Genomic DNA, 17,500 nt, shown 5'->3' on the forward strand with positions numbered 1-17,500 from the left:
TGGAGAGTAATTCCATGCTTGTCTCTGAGCTACAGAAACGAAGTGATGAAGTGACTTGGAGAGGCAGCAGCTGACAGGATGTGGAATATTCGAACAAAGCTGAGCGGGGCTGCAGCAGGACTTCCTGTTTAAATTGTTATAAGAAATGCACTTAATTCCACCCAGATCAGGTCAGTAATCAACATGGCATGATTTGAAATAGGCATCAAAGGAAACAATAGAGGTAGTTTCAAAACATTACTATCGAAATGTCAGAATTGACACAGATGGGAGTGTTCAGGCTGGATTTCATCATAAACAGGTTGGTTTTAGCTATTTTAAGAATTAGTTGGAAACAAGATAAATTATATGAATCGTATATTTTCTACAGAACCAAATGATTTATGTTTTGTACACATGTTTGGCCTTTTCAGAGGATCTTTATATTTCTGGTCACTTTTGGTAAACTAGTCCTTTCTAATTTGGGAGAATTCGGTTCTAAGGTGGCCATTCAATACAATAATCCAATTAGAAATGACAGAATGGTCAGCTGTCTTGTGTTTCTTCTGTTTTACCACATTCCATGTCAGAACGTGTTACAGTAAACTACAGGAAAACGTTTCTCTCTGCTAAAAGCTCAACAAGGTCAACTTCGCCTAAACATAGACTGTGCACACCATGAACTTAACAGAGAGAGTTGGTGAATAAATAAAAGACTTTCATGTTTCTCATCATATTATCATCTTCTCTTAGCCTCAAACCTTCTGAACTCTTTACCTCTTTTACTGTTATTACCCAAGTCTGACACTCCGACCTCCTTCCTACTGGTACTGTTTATCTTTGTATGCTGATGTTGTGGGTAAGCCAAGCTAAACACTATTTCTTCAGAGAAATTTACAAGACCATAATGAAGCCAAAGGAGCCTTGAGGTTGGAGTGAATGCAGTGGAACCTCTCACTGATGACCTCCAAAGAGATACAGCACATCTGATCTTAACAGAGGAATGTATTCATATTGAAACAGACTGACCAGAGAGTTATCTTAACAGTGAGCTAGTGACAAGAAGGAGCATTACTACTGTTATCCACTCTAGTATCCAAAAGGGCTGGACAGCCGTTAGCTGAATGTTTGTTTTAAACATAAAGAAGCTAAAAGGTGGAAAGATATGTTGTATTTGCACAAATATATTCTGAAACAGCCCATACTTTCATAGTGCAAGTTGAAGCATGGATCACTTGGACAGTTAATTGTGCATACAGCTCGACATTGCAGCCCTAATTCCAGTTCCTATCTGTAAACCAGTTAAATAAACACAGTGGTTTGTACTGACAGGATGATTTCGTTTTGGTTTGGCCCTACAGCAATAAGCAACCTGTTGGGAACAAAACACAGACTGTATCCATCATAAATTCAGGTGCTTGCTCTTCAAACTCAACTAAGCATTTAAAATACAGCCAGTCATACCCTTACTATATTATTAATTGACACAATGAAAGGATCCTAAAGAGTCTTGAAGTGACACTGTGTAGTTATGATTATATTAAAGCTACCAATGACAACACCATCCAAGAGTGTGAATATTAAAATCCAAAAGGTACAAAATGTTTAATGCTTTCTTTCTTTTTTAATACCGCAATTCTCTTCACTTGTCTTTCTATCATTTTCTGATGCCCACAAAGCAATGCATTTATGTTAACTCTAATATGACCCTGATTCCTTTAAGAAATGCTAGGAAAAAAATAAGATTGTCCACAGAGCCAATTGTCCACATTTTTTTTCACATGGTTTAAACTTCTATCCTATAGGATTTTAAGGGGGTCTGTTTCAGAGTAAGACACAGCTGGCAAAGTCCCTTAATGTTATTATTGAATGCATGGTTAAAGTTTACATATCCCTGACACTTAAGCTTGTACAGAAATGTAAAGGTTTTGGGCCACAGAGTGAATGATTGAAAGATGTATCTGGAAAAATTCCCCACAACTTCAGATTCAACTCACTTTGCTTAACCATCAAAGCTTTCTGAAAAGAGGCGGAAAAACTAGAACTCACAAGAATGGTTGGTAAAAAGAGGCAGGGATGGGTGATCTGAGGAAATTTTAATTTTTAGTAATCAGCTGTTTCCGAGGCACCACTACATTTAAAATGCAAGTCTTGACGAGACACACGTATTTGTAGAGGTGTTGACCCTTTCTCTTGCCTTTTTGTGCTGCTTTTAACTGAAAAGAGAATGTTTGTCTTTTTGTCCCTCCTCTTTGAATAAAGTGAACCCTCAGTCTAAGCCAATTCAATCGTTTTTCTATTATTTAAGTACTGGAATACTCCTGAGGCTTGCATTTAATGGAGTTCTTTAAAAAGAAAAAAAAAATCCTGGAGTAATGTTCTTTTTTTTTTTTAGTTATTCATTTTAAACCTTAGATTACACTTTAGTTCTGTGTATTCCTTAAGACTAAAGTAACACAAAACATATATCACCAATATAGCTAGTTTATCTGTAAACAGATAGATTTGATGCAAACGGATTAGATAGTAAAGAACCGACAAAATGCACATATGCCTGTGTATTTCATAAGCCACAAAAAAAAAAAAAAAAAAAAAAAAAAAGGAAAATTTTGTTAACACAACACACTGGTTGTTCAAAAGTGTTTGATTTATTTATTTATTTCTGCCGAGAAACACATTTCTTAAGTGCATAAGAAAGCAAGCTGCTATCTGATAATGCTATCTTGGTACCTTGTCAGCCTTGGGAGGTGTAAGAAAGTCATGTGTTTGTCACTCACAGGATATTTATCACTGCTAGCCCCACCCCCCCATGCCCCCCCTTGCCACATCTTCAAATTCCAAACCAACCTAGCTGTGAAACGATATCTGCTGTAAAACCCAAGGAAGTCAGTTGTGGTCAGGCCTTACCACTCCAACCTTAAAACAGGACCAGGACATAATCTACATTTGGGCTTAGGTTAATACTGTTGTCAAAGAAACAATTAATTGTACATTCTCCCTAGTCTACCCTCGAGACCACCTGATTCTCTGGGGGCTCAGTGAGAGCAGGTATGACATATGAGTCTTCCGAATCTCGATCGCTTACCTGTCTATTACGCTCATCCATAATCCGCGTGATCTGAATCTTTTTTCTCCCCATAGTCCCCGTCTTTTCTTCCTTCTTATCCCTAAAGCAAAGTATGTTTGTCTTCTTTCCTTTTCTTCTGTATCTTCAAAACCTTTCTTTCTCTTCTACACTTGCTCCGTTCAATTCACAGATTCCAGCTTCCACTCCTGTATGGGGAAAAAAAAAAAAAAAAACAGGAAACGTTAACATCAACAGAACAATGTGAAATATGCATAAAGGACCATCTTCTTCATTAGCACCACACCATGGAATGATAGCAATTAAAAACCTATTCTTTCAACCCTCTGGGCTGTAGATATCAGATTTATTCCACAATCACCATTGCTCAATTGTGTCCAATTAGATAAGTCGGGACCCTTTAAATGCTGCAAGAAGACCCCACAAAATGTCTACAGAGTTGTTTTCAGTCAGGACAATCTTGAGTTAAATAACCACTTGTATTATAATACAAAATCTTACAGATTTCCAAAAAACATTAAACCCAAACAATGGAGCACAGCCTACCCTTGGAGCATCTCAGTGTTGCCTGCTAAAAAACAAACAATACAATAATAAATCTATATGACACGTTCATCCCAGTGAATAAAAATGATTAAGCAGAGGAGCATCATAATATATATATATATACACACCTTATAGGTTAATTGGAACTTGCTGGTAATAGGCTTATAGATTAAGCAATGACTGTACCAGGCACTTGTACTATAGATTTCCTGCCTGAAACCTCACAAGCTTTATAGGCTTCATTATCTGTCTTGAGAAGTCTTGCCTGTTTGATTCTCATTTAAAGATTTGTTTTCTTTTTTTCACCCGTGTGCTAGGTCACGTTAAACTAGATCATAAACCGCAAACGCAAGACAATCTCAATAAAGAAAACAAGAGAATTGTTTGAATTTATAATTCTAGATCTCCAGTCACTTGTTCTGATTTCCATCCTCATATTTCACCGATTCCAACTCTGAGACCGGATTGATTGTGTCGCTTTGTTCTCTCATGTGATACAGTGTGTTCCACCTCAAGGGATTTCTTTCTGGTTAAATAATACAATAAATACAATCTGCCCTTCACAGGGATCACAGGCACCCTTTCTTTTAAAAGCTAAAACAAAAACAAAAAAATGACAGATTTAACCGAGGGAACAGAAATAGCCTTTCCTATCACAACTTTGAAACTGTCCCAATAACAACAACCTCTTGTTTTCTTCCTCTTCACAAATACAAGTGGATGAGCTGAGTAATGCAGGTTTTGTTTGGGCAGCTTGTAAATACAGAGGATAAGCAATGAAGCACATGAAGGATCATCTAAAATCAGTGAGTTAATGAACCTTTCTGTACCTGTGTGTGTTAAGTAGGCCAGCTAATTCATTTCTGAAAGGGAAACAATGTTGTGTTTTGACAGCAGAGGTGATAGTGTCCCTATGCAAATGGAAGGGACTATTATTTAAGTGTCACTTTAATATATGGGAACTGTCAAGGCCTTTGGATCAAAATCTGTCTTTTCTGAAGCATAATCCATACAAAACAAGACTGCGTGTTCAACTCAGTTAGCGACACACTACAACATCCGAAAAAGAGCTAAATTCAGACTCTTTCCTAAGGGAAAGATTTTTAAAGTATGCATCATTACAGTTCTCCCAACAGTGCACCACTAACAGAATAATGATCATTGCTTTTTCTTTTTGTATACCTATACAGTTGACTTATGCAGGGCTGCATTCAATTGCGTGTCAAACAGATTTATCCTAAACAACTTAGAAAGACCTGCTGTATGTTGCTCCACTATTAATTTTAGCTTAACATTGGTTTGGTTAATAGGTTTTAAAAAAAAATTAAAATAAATTTTAAAAAACACTTGAAAGATACAAACCATTTCAGTTACCCAGAATAACACATTTTTGTCACTTTGTTATGTTGATCTTTTTTATGTTTGTTTTTTTTGTTTTGTTTTGTTTTGTTTTTTTCAAAATCACCAAACTTTAATCTGCATTCTCCTGATAAGCAGTAAACAACAGAAGCATATTGGCACACGGAAAAGAAGCGGGTATCATTCTGAAAATGCAATCTCGTGATTGAGTGGGCATGTAGATGCCTCCAGAGTGGCTGATGTGTATCTGAGCCTAAGAGTGCAGCTTCTGTTGACTAGTGGTAAATCCCCTCAGTCACGGCTGACAATAATCAATACCCAAGGAAGCAAGCCTAGTAGTGGGTAAAGCCCTCTGAGCTTGCTTCTAATTGTGTGTGTGTGTGTGTGTGTGTGTGTGTGTGTGTGTGTGTGTGTGTGTGTGTGTGTTAGGCAAAATGAAATGGTTTTGTTTCCGTTCTGGTTAATCTAAGTTCCGTTCAGATATGATATAAACCTCTTATTTATTTATTTATTTATTTTTGTGTGTGTGTGTGTTGGAACCAAAACCTTCCTAGCTTTCCCTCGCTTTATAAAGCTACACAGCCACTAATGAATTGAATAAAGATATGCATTTGCAGTTAACTTCAAAAATTCAATAAATTTAAAATTCAATGACGGTATATAGTATTTGCATTTTTAAATTTTGTATGGGCCCTATTCACAAATAATTATTTCAGGAATATTTTCTCAAATTAAGTTTTTATAAATAAAGTACCACAGAACTGTTTTGGAATATGTATGGCTACTTTAAAAATACTCTTTACGCTTTAATGTCTGACAATAGTCTATATTCAAGTTTCATTGAGTTTCACTTCATTTTATTCATAGAAATGGGCAAACATTCTTTAGATAAATCATGAGTTAAAGAAAACTTACATTTGTCACATAAATAAACTACAGCTTCGAATATATACATTTTTTAAATTGTAGAATGCATCTGTAAAACCGCGTGGAACTCAACATTTCCAGTTATTATAACAAGTCAAACCTAGTCAGATTCCCCCATAAACAACTGACACATTTCTTAGAAAACAGCCCAAACTGATAACAAATCAAAACCCTAATCTTCTGGCTAATCTACTGCTTGTTTCTTCAACAGCAAACTAGGTCTTCCTTGTAAAATATATTTAATAATCTCAAAAGTACCACTTGGACAAATGTAGGTTAAAAAAAAAAAAAAAAAAATACAAATATGAGTAAATATACTGACTGACTTATGCGCTTCAGAAGACTCAAATAAAATGAACACTTAAAAACTACCTTGACTTTAAACGTTGCTAATTTCAAATACTATTTACACATTTGCATGAGTTACAGTACCTTGTTTCTTGAATGCACACAGTTCATCTCTGCTCAGCGGAGCAGTAAATTTTACCATTAGTGACAATACACTACTCTGTCCCATAATGCGCTCAATCCCCAACAAATTCCTACAAAACCTTATATAACAGTAAGCCGATGTCCTGACCATTTAATACCTGTTTAATACTTCTCAATGCAAGTGAAGTAAAAAAGCTAATTGACACAGTGAACATCTTTTGCACATTACGACACAAATTGCCCCAGAAAAACACACACACACACACACACACACACACACACACACACACACACACACACACACACACACACACACACAAACTCAAAAGTTTCTAAGCAATTTACCAGAAATTGGCAAAACATACTTACTGTACATGATATTACTATACAAGTTAATCAAATCACCTCAAAAAATTCTGTATGAAAAAATAAAGTATACCTTTACACAAATAAATGTAATGAAACAGCAACATATTTCACTTTTCAAACACCATAGAAGGATTCTACAGTAAAAACTGACATAAAAAAGTAAAGCTATTTTTAAGTGCTCCATGCACTTACCTCTCACTGCAGGAAACAAGACCACTACAACCCTGGCACATGCAGCACACACGGGAGTCTAAAAGGCTTTCTCTGTAGCAGTAAGCCAATCCACTAATCCACAGCAAATGCATAGGGAACAATCCTGTTTTCCTCTCTTCCAATTGAACCTGATGGCACTATCAGCTTACTGCAGCACACTTGTCTAAGTTGCTGGTCAGTGGGAAGGCTGGAAGGTCAGGGTGGATGGCTTAGAGAAGTCGTGGCAGAGCTGCTTTAGAGATCAGGATCCCTCACATGAATAAGTGGGAGAAGAAAAAAAAAAAACAAGCAGGAGCTTTGAAATGCACCAGGCAGGGTGCAAGCATCTACTGGTGAGTTAGCAACATGGTGTGTCCCTCCCACGCGCTTATCAATCCTTTATTTCTCACCGAGAGCACAAAAATAAATAAATAAATCTCAGAACTAATTATCTCCAATGGAAAATATTAACTTGGGAGTAAAAAACATACCTTAACTGCTTTAGAAACTATTAGAGTAGCAGAATATATTGTATATTGTGTCTTTTAAAAAGCAATTTGTTCAAATTTGTCAATAAAAGAAAGTGTATTATGCTAATGTAGATTGCTCAGTGTAATTTGATGGTTTTATTATCAAGTACTATAACATTGGCTAACATATTCATTAAAGCTATAGGGAAGACTTTGTTTAAAACTGTGGCACTTCCCTCCCTATACCTTTAAAAGGGAAGAATGCATTCAGTAAAGTTCTGAGATCGTGCTTGCCTTTTCCAAGCTTCATTTGTTAACTCTATCTACAACCATAATGTATCCGAAGAGGAATGAAGAGAACTTGTGATGTTTTTCCTAGAACATTACTGGGTCATTACGTATGCATTTTTCTTTTATACATCTGTAACACATTTAGTAACAAAAAAAAAAAAAAAACAGTATTCTCTTTCCTCATAGGATATGCAGGTCGAAGGACTTAAAACAACATATTACAGTACAGTAAGTAAACCTTTCAGGAGGTATACTATTCATTAAATAAACCTCAACTCTTCTTTAAATAAACTTTTGTATCCTTGAACACATTTAAAATATGTTTATTTAGGATATGTATTACCAGAAATTGCATAAAAATGCAACACTTTTCAAGTGCTTGTGCGTATATGTAAACAGAACATGTATTAAATCTTTCAGTTTATTTAATGTTTTTTTTTTTTTTTTTTTTTTAACATAGCATCAGAAGCTGTTAATCTTGGTAAATTCACAGATGCAGAAAACAGCAAGCCCAAACGAGGCACCCGTGTCCTGGTATCTCTAGTGTCATTACGGTCAGTAGGTCTTAACGTTTAGTATACTCTGTATAACTGCGCCTGCCCAAGTAAGATATGGAAGCTGACAAGACATCAAGCAGCTGTCCCATGCTTACACACGTGACACTGTAAAAGTGACCTAAAGCCTTTAAGCCTGTGAATGCTTGTTTAGTTTCTGTAAGTTTTTTAAATGATTCATTCTACATATAGGGGCAATTTAATACAGGGCTAAGAGGATCCAGCATAATGATTAAATGTACTTAATGTGGTGATAAAAAAAAGACAACACTGTCTCATAAAAATGTTGCCTGGTTCTTATTTTATTTATTTATTCTTCTGATTTTGGGATTGACAGGCACATCATTTTCAGATGTGACAACTGTAACTTGGCTCAGGCCAGAAAACAAAATGACATTGAGTATATACTTTTTTTAACAAGCAAGAAGCTACTGTAAATCATGAGCTTTTACTAAACAAAAGAGGAACTTCCAATTGGCACAGCACTTTACAATTTTGCGCACGCTGCCTGTGCTGACAGAAGGGGAATTTGAGCCCAAAGTAGGAAGCAGGACCACTGGAGGGACGCAACAGAGCCCTGTGCACCACTCTTACCCTTCACCGGCTCAGTGCTGCCTCACAGAATGGCAGGAAACATGCACGGAGTGGGCACGGAAGGATGTGACATCAGAAACCACAAACAATAAAAGGTGTAAAGGTGCTTCCTTCCCTAATCTGTTCCAGAAAGTGCAAAATGGGAACCAAAACTCTCCCACTTCCTTCTCCATAGCAGAAACTGTCTGAATCTACACTGCTGCAGCCATCAAAAAACTGTCTTCTTCTTCTTCTGATACAAGCATTCAGGGGGCACCCACCACCAGGGTTGCTTTCAAAACAAATGTGATTGGAGGAGATTGAACTTTTATATACTGTATAATGCCAGCTCAGAATATTACAATCATTTTCCATCGTACCTTAAAACCCCTTTGTATTACGGAGATCCAAAATAACTTTAAAATCCTATATAGTACATTTCAATATGTGGTGTCCTTCACTCTTACCTGCCATAAAAATTGTATTATTATTATTATTTATTATTATTATTATTATTATTATTGAAATTATATATATATATATATATATATATATATATATATATATATATATATATATATATATTTTTTTTTTTTTTTTTTTTGTAAACAGGTTTGATGATGCTTTCCACACATTTACTCCTCCCTCATTTTGCACACCAATGGCAGTAACCAGCGTCTCGCCCCCGAAGGATTTATTAAACACAACTTAAGCCAAAGGTGGCTTGTCACTGTTTTCACCAGTCAGGTAAGGAGACCTGATGCACGAGGGGAGGGTCTGAATAAGTGTAAAAGGGCTTAAACTGTTTTGTTTAGGAATGCTGTGGGGATTTAAAAGGAAGACTGGTTTAAAAATAGACAAAACAAACTTATAAGTACATTTCTTTTGTTTTATTGTAAATGCAGGTAAAGGATTCGCGCAACAGGGTCCCATCAGGCATTTTGAACAGAGTTATATTTGAAGAGAATATGTCAATTACATTATAATGGTAGAAACTAGCACTATACGTTTTTAGGGGAAGAAATCTGATTGTACAGCATTCCCTCTCTTATTTCAATACCTCATATTCTTGAATGTGTTTGCTTGAGATGAACACTGTGCCTAAACTCTAAATGCATGACATTCTGTTTTACTTGTGCATTAGAGGGTGCTGATTCAGAAGCGCTTGCATTGTCTATAATACAGTACAGTACATTCCAAAACAGATCACTTCGATGGACTGAGACAGTCCGTTCCTTTTGGGTGGCACAGTTAATCTGCAGAACACATGAAGCATGTGTAGGCTATTAACCTGTTATCATTTACATCTCAGTCACCTTTTTAGATTTAAGTCATCCACACACCTCAAACTTTGATCTATAAATTTCAAGTGCCATTTTTACACCACTCTTTGTAATCTTGTTTAAAAGGCTGTAAAAAGACCCACGCACATACATCGCGACCATCGGTGTGGCACATTCTGTAGGGACTTTTGATCTTTTTCATCTGCTATGCTTGCCATACAAATCGAATGCAAAAAAACAGTACTATTATTTATACAATTTACCACAGTAAAATCTATGAGTAAAACATTTTTATTAAAAGGCAGAGCTTATTAGTTTATATCATTTTGTCGTCCCGTTCTGTCCCGTCCTGTCCCATCCCGTCCCGTCCCGTCCCGTCCCCCCATTTATTATGAACCATTTTATCCTTTGCATTTCCAAGATAGAATTTAAATACAGAGAGAGAATAAAACAAGTCATGGAACAAAAATTAATCTATTAATAAAAAAATAAAAAAAGTCCAATTAATGTATTCAAATTATATTAGAATCTTTAAACTTAATTTAAAACATAAGAGATAATTCTGCAAAATCTAATTACGCCTTTCGGAAATCACAAAGAAAATTATATAGCAACGACAAGCTTTGTTAAAAAAAAAAATATATATATATTTTAAAACTTGAGCCCATTTTGTACATTACTATACCTTAATACAATCTCTTTTAAACAATGCTGAAAGCTATGAATCTATGCTGCTGCCGCTTTTGTCTGCCTAGAGACAGCTGCAGGCCTACAGTGCAATGGCAACAAGGGAAATGTACCAATCATAGCTGCAATGATGACAGCTGAGAACTCTGCTCTTTCCATTCCCATCTCAAAATTTCCCAAGGACAAAAGGAGATGAAAAATAATGTCAACTGTTTTAGAGACCAAGCTTCTGAATCTTGCTTTAAAATAAAATGAGAAAGACAGGACTCCCTGTATGCCTTTCAAAAAAGAGACTAGTACTGTATCGTAACAGTTCCCGCTGTTAACCCATCATCTGTCTCCTTACATGTGTGCCATATCTAATGACCACAATGAATGTGAAATCTGGAGTGAAGACTTTAGCATAAAAAACACTAGCGCGTTTTTAAAAGATATTTACGCAGAGAAGTTGCTTGAACATGCAGGCTTATTTCAAAAAGCAAGACCTGTCAAAGAACAATCTGAACCCATGATCTTCTGGCCTTAGAAATGAGAAATGGGACTTTTTTTTTTTAAACACAGGCAATTATTTTTAACTTTCAACATATACAAGAAACCATTACCGTCCTAAACAGAAGCTAATTATAACTTTCCCTCTGCAGTCTACAGGCTACGTGCAAATCAAGCACTGCAAAAAGGTAACAAGTCTACAACGCATCTGTAGATCATCGTCATTTTTGTTCTGTCACTTGATAAGCTGCCTTTAACTATTATGTCCTGAGGGGACATGCTTCAACCAGCATGGGGGCTTGGTTACCACAGAGGTAAACCCCTATGCTGTTTGCTAGCAAGCACAGAAACCACTATCTCACAACACAGCCTGCCTACTAAGGCCCAGGTGTAACCACAACAGAGATGCGCAGCAGTTTCAGAAGCTTGCACAACACAAGTCAGTGGCTGTGTCTATCTTTGACCCTGCAGTATCTTCGATGAGTCACAGTGCTCTCATGACAGACATCACTTTAGAAAGATTGTGTTTAAACAACAACGCTTTTTAAACAGATTCCCCATTTAAACCATTAGTTTAAATCTGTTGACTTTTTCAAGAGAGTTGAAAAATATAGTCTTACACATCCCTGCATGTCGCTGCAACTGTTTAAATAACGTAACTGTATTTTTTCTTTTCATTGTTAAAATCCTGACAACTTTTTACAATTGTAACTTTAAGATCTGTTTCAAAGCTCTTTTCAATATGTCCGCTCTACTGCACTGATAGTGTAAGGATTATTGCCCACACTGTCAAACAAGTAGCACGGCAATAATGGTTCATGATGTGGTACGGAACAGAAAAGCCAGAATTTTTTTAATTTTCTATTTTTTTAATATCACTCGTTCTGCAGTGATTCAGAGGACAGATCTCAAAGCCCAATGCACCAGAGCTGACATTTTGAAAAGAGCTTTGAAACAGACTAGTTATAAGTGTAAAAAGCTGAAAGGACGTTAAGGAAAAGAGCAATGACAGGTACATTATTTAAACAGTTATAGCCACACGTAGGGACGTATAATTGGAACCCCGCTACTTAACCCTATTTTCCAATTTCTCCTTATCTGTCAGCAGTGACACTGCTCTGATATATCTGGGATGCACACACTGCCAATACCCTACTGTATCTATGATGAAAGGGATTCGGAGGTGGTCATACAGTGTGCGACAGAGCACAGCGTGGTTAGTCGATCCTCTGATTACTTCATCTCACTTTTCCCGCATCCTAATCAGCCTAATTAAAGCTTTGTTCATTTTTAAATCTCAGATGACAATTTGTTTAACTCTACCCCGCAGCGGTCCTGCGAAAAAGAGAATTAAATGTGATCTTCTGACAGCAATTATTAAATGTTCCCAACTGGCCCCAATTATGCTTCAAGGCTTACAGGCCTCAGAAATCCACCGAAGAGCCAAGGCTTCTTTTTTTGTGATGCCTCCAAATATTACAATCTCAGGTTATCATTTATATATACATAGGTGTACTTATTTATTAAAACTGAACACATACATTCAAGTTCACAGCCAATAAGAACAGACAAAAGAGAAAGCCCGGTGAATTAGTATCTCCATAACAACAACACTTAGAAAACTGAGCGCCGATTTCACTTGACGAGCAATTCATTGCTGCTTCAATCTAATTCTATTTCTCACATTATTATTTTGTCATTTTCTGCTGCTGAAAAGGTCCTGAACTTAAGCAGTTATAGTTAGTATATAAATGAATGCGATGGCTTATGGCTATTAAAGGCAGAGCACTTTTCCTATTTTAATTTTTTAAGTTGGGGAGTTCAGTTAAAATGGTATCCATAAATCTGAAACAGTACGCGTCTATAGTGTATATTCAGACATTAAACCTATATAAAATATCAGATATTACTGTTTAAACATATACATGATGTGTTTCTTAATAGAAAAAAAAAAAAATTAATTATTTTTATTCCTAATCTGGAAATAAGAAGTATAGTCCCTACAGATTCCACACATATCATGTCAACATTAGTGAGCTTCAAACCTTTATTACCGAAGCAGAACATATTGAGTTAACCTTTTTTGACCTTAATTTCTGCTCTAATTTTTCCACATATGTTCCCTGGTACTGTAGCTATAAAACAAGGTTCCCATGCCTTCGAATCTGGCGGCATTAATAAATCACACAGGTAGCCCATGGATCAGGAGCCCAGCGACTATGAGATGTGTTAGACAGATGAATTAAAAGCAGCCCGTGAGGCTTCAGCAACTCCTGGTCACATCTGGCTCCCTTTTACTCGAAAGCTCCCAACACCTGTTTGATCAACAGAGAAATCCCTCAGTGCAGCTTTGAAGAACAAATGGGACACATTTTCAATACAGAACCGTTTGCCTATAATTTTCAGTTTCAGACAGTACCAAGCATCCTACCAGGGAAGCAGAATTACATGAAAGGGTTGGAACTAATTTGAGAGTGTGTGTGTGTGTGTGGGTGTGTGTGGGTGTGGGTGTGTGTGTGTGTGTGTGTGTGTGTGTGTGTGTGTGTGTGTGTGTGTGTGTGTGTGTGTGTGTGTGTGTGTGTGTGTGTGTGTGTGTGTGTGTGTGTGTGTGTGTTCGCGCCAATAATATAAAATCTGTTCCTAACTTCATTTTTTTTTTATACTGAAAACTTCTTTTTAAAGACTTGTGGTTCGGTAAGACCTTCCGTAAGAAATGAAATGGCGGGAGTGGTCAAGAGGTTAGGGTGACAAATACAAAGTAGAGATCCCCAGCAAGCACTTAATCAAAAAGTGCAGTGGCTGCACCAGCATCCACTTCAAGGATCAGCACAAACACCCCAGGAAATTGTTCATACACCATTGACTTTTCACCAAAAAAAAAAAAAAAAGTTTTCTGCATTTAAGAAGAAATGAAAACTAAAAGCAACATGCAAATGGACAAAGAGACCAGTGTAAATGAAAACTTCCAAATAGACTACAAACGTATTTCTACCTTTCACTTTCATGAAATAAAGTCTTATTTTTTACCACATCACCAGGCCCAAGGTTTGTCGCACAACAGGGACATTTTACAGTCGATAATGGCACTCAAAAACAAAATATTTCCTGCCCTTCCCAACACACTTCGTAAAGCCCATTTATCCACTGAAAATCCATGCTGTACTTTGTTTGAGCAACCTCTCCCAGGGCACAAAACAGGGTTTATTACTGCTAACAGATTCAACTTAGATAAATATCACAAATGATTTACATTCTTGTCTGGAACTTGTTTTGGCAATGTACTCAAGCACCGGCCATAACAACAGCGTTTTAGCACATTCTAAGACAAAGTTTTGAAACCAGCTGGTGAGTAACCAGCATCAAGTTTATATTACTGTCAATGTGAACTGTAGTTGCAAATTAGGAGCCAGGAGACTGTGGTTTCAGATTAGACAGTGTGCATTATAGCTGGACTATTACTCTATAGAAACAACAACACTTACAAAGTTAAAAACAAGCAGTAGCAAAGTATTCATATTTTCAGTGGAAGACGGCATGGTTCGATTGTTACGGACCGCTTTCTAATTCAAACTTTGCAATAATGACACAGGCCTTCTGAGGTTTAGAAACTGCTCTGTTATGTCATGATGGGGGAATAAAACCCCAGACCAACCCCAATCCTCTCATTACTCAGCACTGCAGATGTTTGTAGTGGTTTGAGGAGCCAGCAGGGGCTGGAAACTCCACATACTCCACTCCAACATGATCACAGTTGAACCTCATCAAAGTAAGTGCTCGTAATTTGTCACAGAGAGCAGCTAATTAACATATGTTAGGAAAAAGACTCTGAAAAAGATAGTATATGATTAAAGATCCTGCACAGCTGTATAAAATCAAAACTGCACAGTTTTCAAAAGAAACCTCAACCAAGGCTGGAGTACGGTTTATCTGACAATGCTCACTACTACTTAACCCTTAAGCAGAAATATTAAATGACAACGTTCCTTTCCAGCTTTAGGTTACAGCTTGGCAGAATCCCCGTTATATTGTGGCACAGACTTAACTACTCCATAGTGCTATTGTATTATAAACAGCTTGTGGCTCTTGCCAAAACACTACTGTCATTTTATTGAAGTACTATTTTCAGAAGGTACTGGGCTGCATTGTGCTTGAGGTGGCCTTCAGGCATGGCTGCTGTTGCCAAGTTTCTTACGCCTCCCAAACTCCAGTTCAATATACTAGGTCACTGTATTCATCTCTGGTTTCTCATTTTACAAGTGTTGCATTTCTGAAAAGTAATAGAACTGGGTAATATTTTACTGCCCCCTTTTTTTAACTCTGCACTTGCATTCTGCGTGTTTTAAAGAGACTGCCTGCTGTTTAATGTATCTTTGTTGTTCGCTAAGGTAACGAGCACAGCACAATTTGCATAACTTCCTTTGCTATGCATTATTTTCACAGCTGCATCAGATTTTCGGCTGTATGTCTTGTTTGGTGGTGACAAGAAAGTTTCACTTAACATCGCAGGCACTTAGAAGTGTTCAGAAAGTAAGCTACAACAGTTTTTATTTTTATTTCGCTGAACTGCTAAACAAAAATAGTCCTGAAAAACAATCTTTTTTTTCCCTTATCAAATAAAATCATCAAATTCCTGAAACCTCTGATAAAAGATCCACGTTTTTCTTGGGAACTTACATAAAGAAGCAAGCGTTAGAACATTATCATTGTTATCAGCCCTTTTGGAGAGAGGAGGGGTGTCCACGGGGTCTCTATGCTATCAACAAAAATACTTGATTAAGATCTCAGCTGAGTTTTCAAATCCCAGGGCCCTCTCTGCAGCTGCACCGTTCACATAACCTCCACGGTCCCCCCAGCTAATGACAGGAAAACACAGAGCCTCCAGCAAACAGAGTACATTTTTTCCATCCAGACACCAGTGGGCAAAAGACTGGGTACATTTCATTTTCTGCTCACTCGGGTACTGATGTGTTTCTTTTGCTTTCCTTCTCAAGTCAAACATGACCCATCCTTCTTAAAATTACAGGTCAAAATCTGCACCCATTCCTACAGCCTGTATCATATACAGCAGGCTAATGGGTCTGGTTAGACAAAGTGAAACTCAACTTTGAGTCCTTTTACTTCTGCCTATTCCTACATTTCATTGAAAAACAAATATCTAATTAAAAATGTAATTAACCTGCAGATCATGTATTTAAGGGAGACTGACAGTTTCTTCATTTTTTTTAAATGTTTCTGTTTATTTTTTATTTATTATTACTCTAGGCGGTAGTGAGGGGTACCAAATACAAGAAATGCATTGGAATTGATAACTCACAGATGATAACAATTGCATCTGATTTAGTGCAGCAGTATATTTTCTTGTGCCTAATAACCAGGTCATCAGAAATTCTGCATGCAAGAATTTAAAATACAGTGGAAAAAAACTGAACGTCATTATTTTGATATGATATGCAACACAAAATACATACTCTTTGTCCTCCAAACTGATGCCATCTATCTTTTGAGCTTCTTGAAACTTCTTGAAAAAAGACGGTACGGATGTGAATGGAGTTTAACCTGACTCTCATTTCACTTTGATATATTAATCAAATTAGGCACACATTATTCTCAATCAAATCTGTTACTATCTCAGCCTAGGCCTTCTTTCTAAGATTACAATATTAACTTATTTGCTGACAGCATAACGCTTTCTTGGCAGAAAAATCACAAAACACTGGAAACTGTAATTTCCTAGTCTATAATTTTGATCCTTCAAGTTAATAAGAATACAGGTTCTCCAAGCAGAAGCGAGGGTTAAATAACGGTGATGCGTAATCCTATTAATTTAGGCAATAACATGGTCACTTCATCAACACTTCAATGCAGACATATTTAATTACACTGTATGTATAGCTGATACACAGTGTATATTTTGGAGATGACTAGCATTATAACTGAGATCCCCCCCCTAGAGGCAACAGCTGGTTACATCTGAAATGCACTGCAGACCCATCAAAAGCCATCAAGAGATCTGGTAACTGGAAGCTATTTCGAAGGCTGTCCCAAGTCATCATTAAAGTGGCATAAAATGTTGTTGATCAGGGAAGCTATGATTCAAAAGGGACAACAAATGTGATAAAATCCTTCACATGCAGATTCTGCTTGTGAATTAAATTGTGCGGTTGAGCAGCAGCCTTGTCACGGGGAGCCTGAGCTGGTCAAAGTGGAGAGAAATGAACACAGCGCCCCCTCCCCACTCCCACTGTGCCGCCAGCATGCTCTGCC

At 37.0% G+C, this 17,500-nt stretch overlaps 1 protein-coding gene across 9 annotated transcripts in view; it reads right to left on the reverse strand.

Annotated features, from left to right (window-relative positions):
* Positions 1-17,500, reverse strand: part of LOC121312949 (myocyte-specific enhancer factor 2C-like) — a 77,287-nt gene that overhangs the window by 37,917 nt on the left and 21,870 nt on the right. For 8 of the 9 annotated variants that reach the window (XM_041245013.1, XM_041244969.1, XM_041244985.1 and 5 more), the window contains one exon: positions 3,065-3,252. In XM_041245013.1, the coding sequence (XP_041100947.1) occupies positions 3,065-3,118 (54 nt within the window). In that variant the 5' untranslated portion in view covers positions 3,119-3,252. Of the gene's footprint in view, positions 1-3,064; positions 3,253-6,889; positions 6,912-17,500 lie in introns of those variants that run through there. The other variant, XM_041244959.1, reaches the window with a different exon arrangement.

This window comes from Polyodon spathula, chromosome 1, assembly GCF_017654505.1.
Source record: "Polyodon spathula isolate WHYD16114869_AA chromosome 1, ASM1765450v1, whole genome shotgun sequence".
Classification (NCBI taxonomy): Eukaryota; Metazoa; Chordata; class Actinopteri; order Acipenseriformes; family Polyodontidae; genus Polyodon; species Polyodon spathula.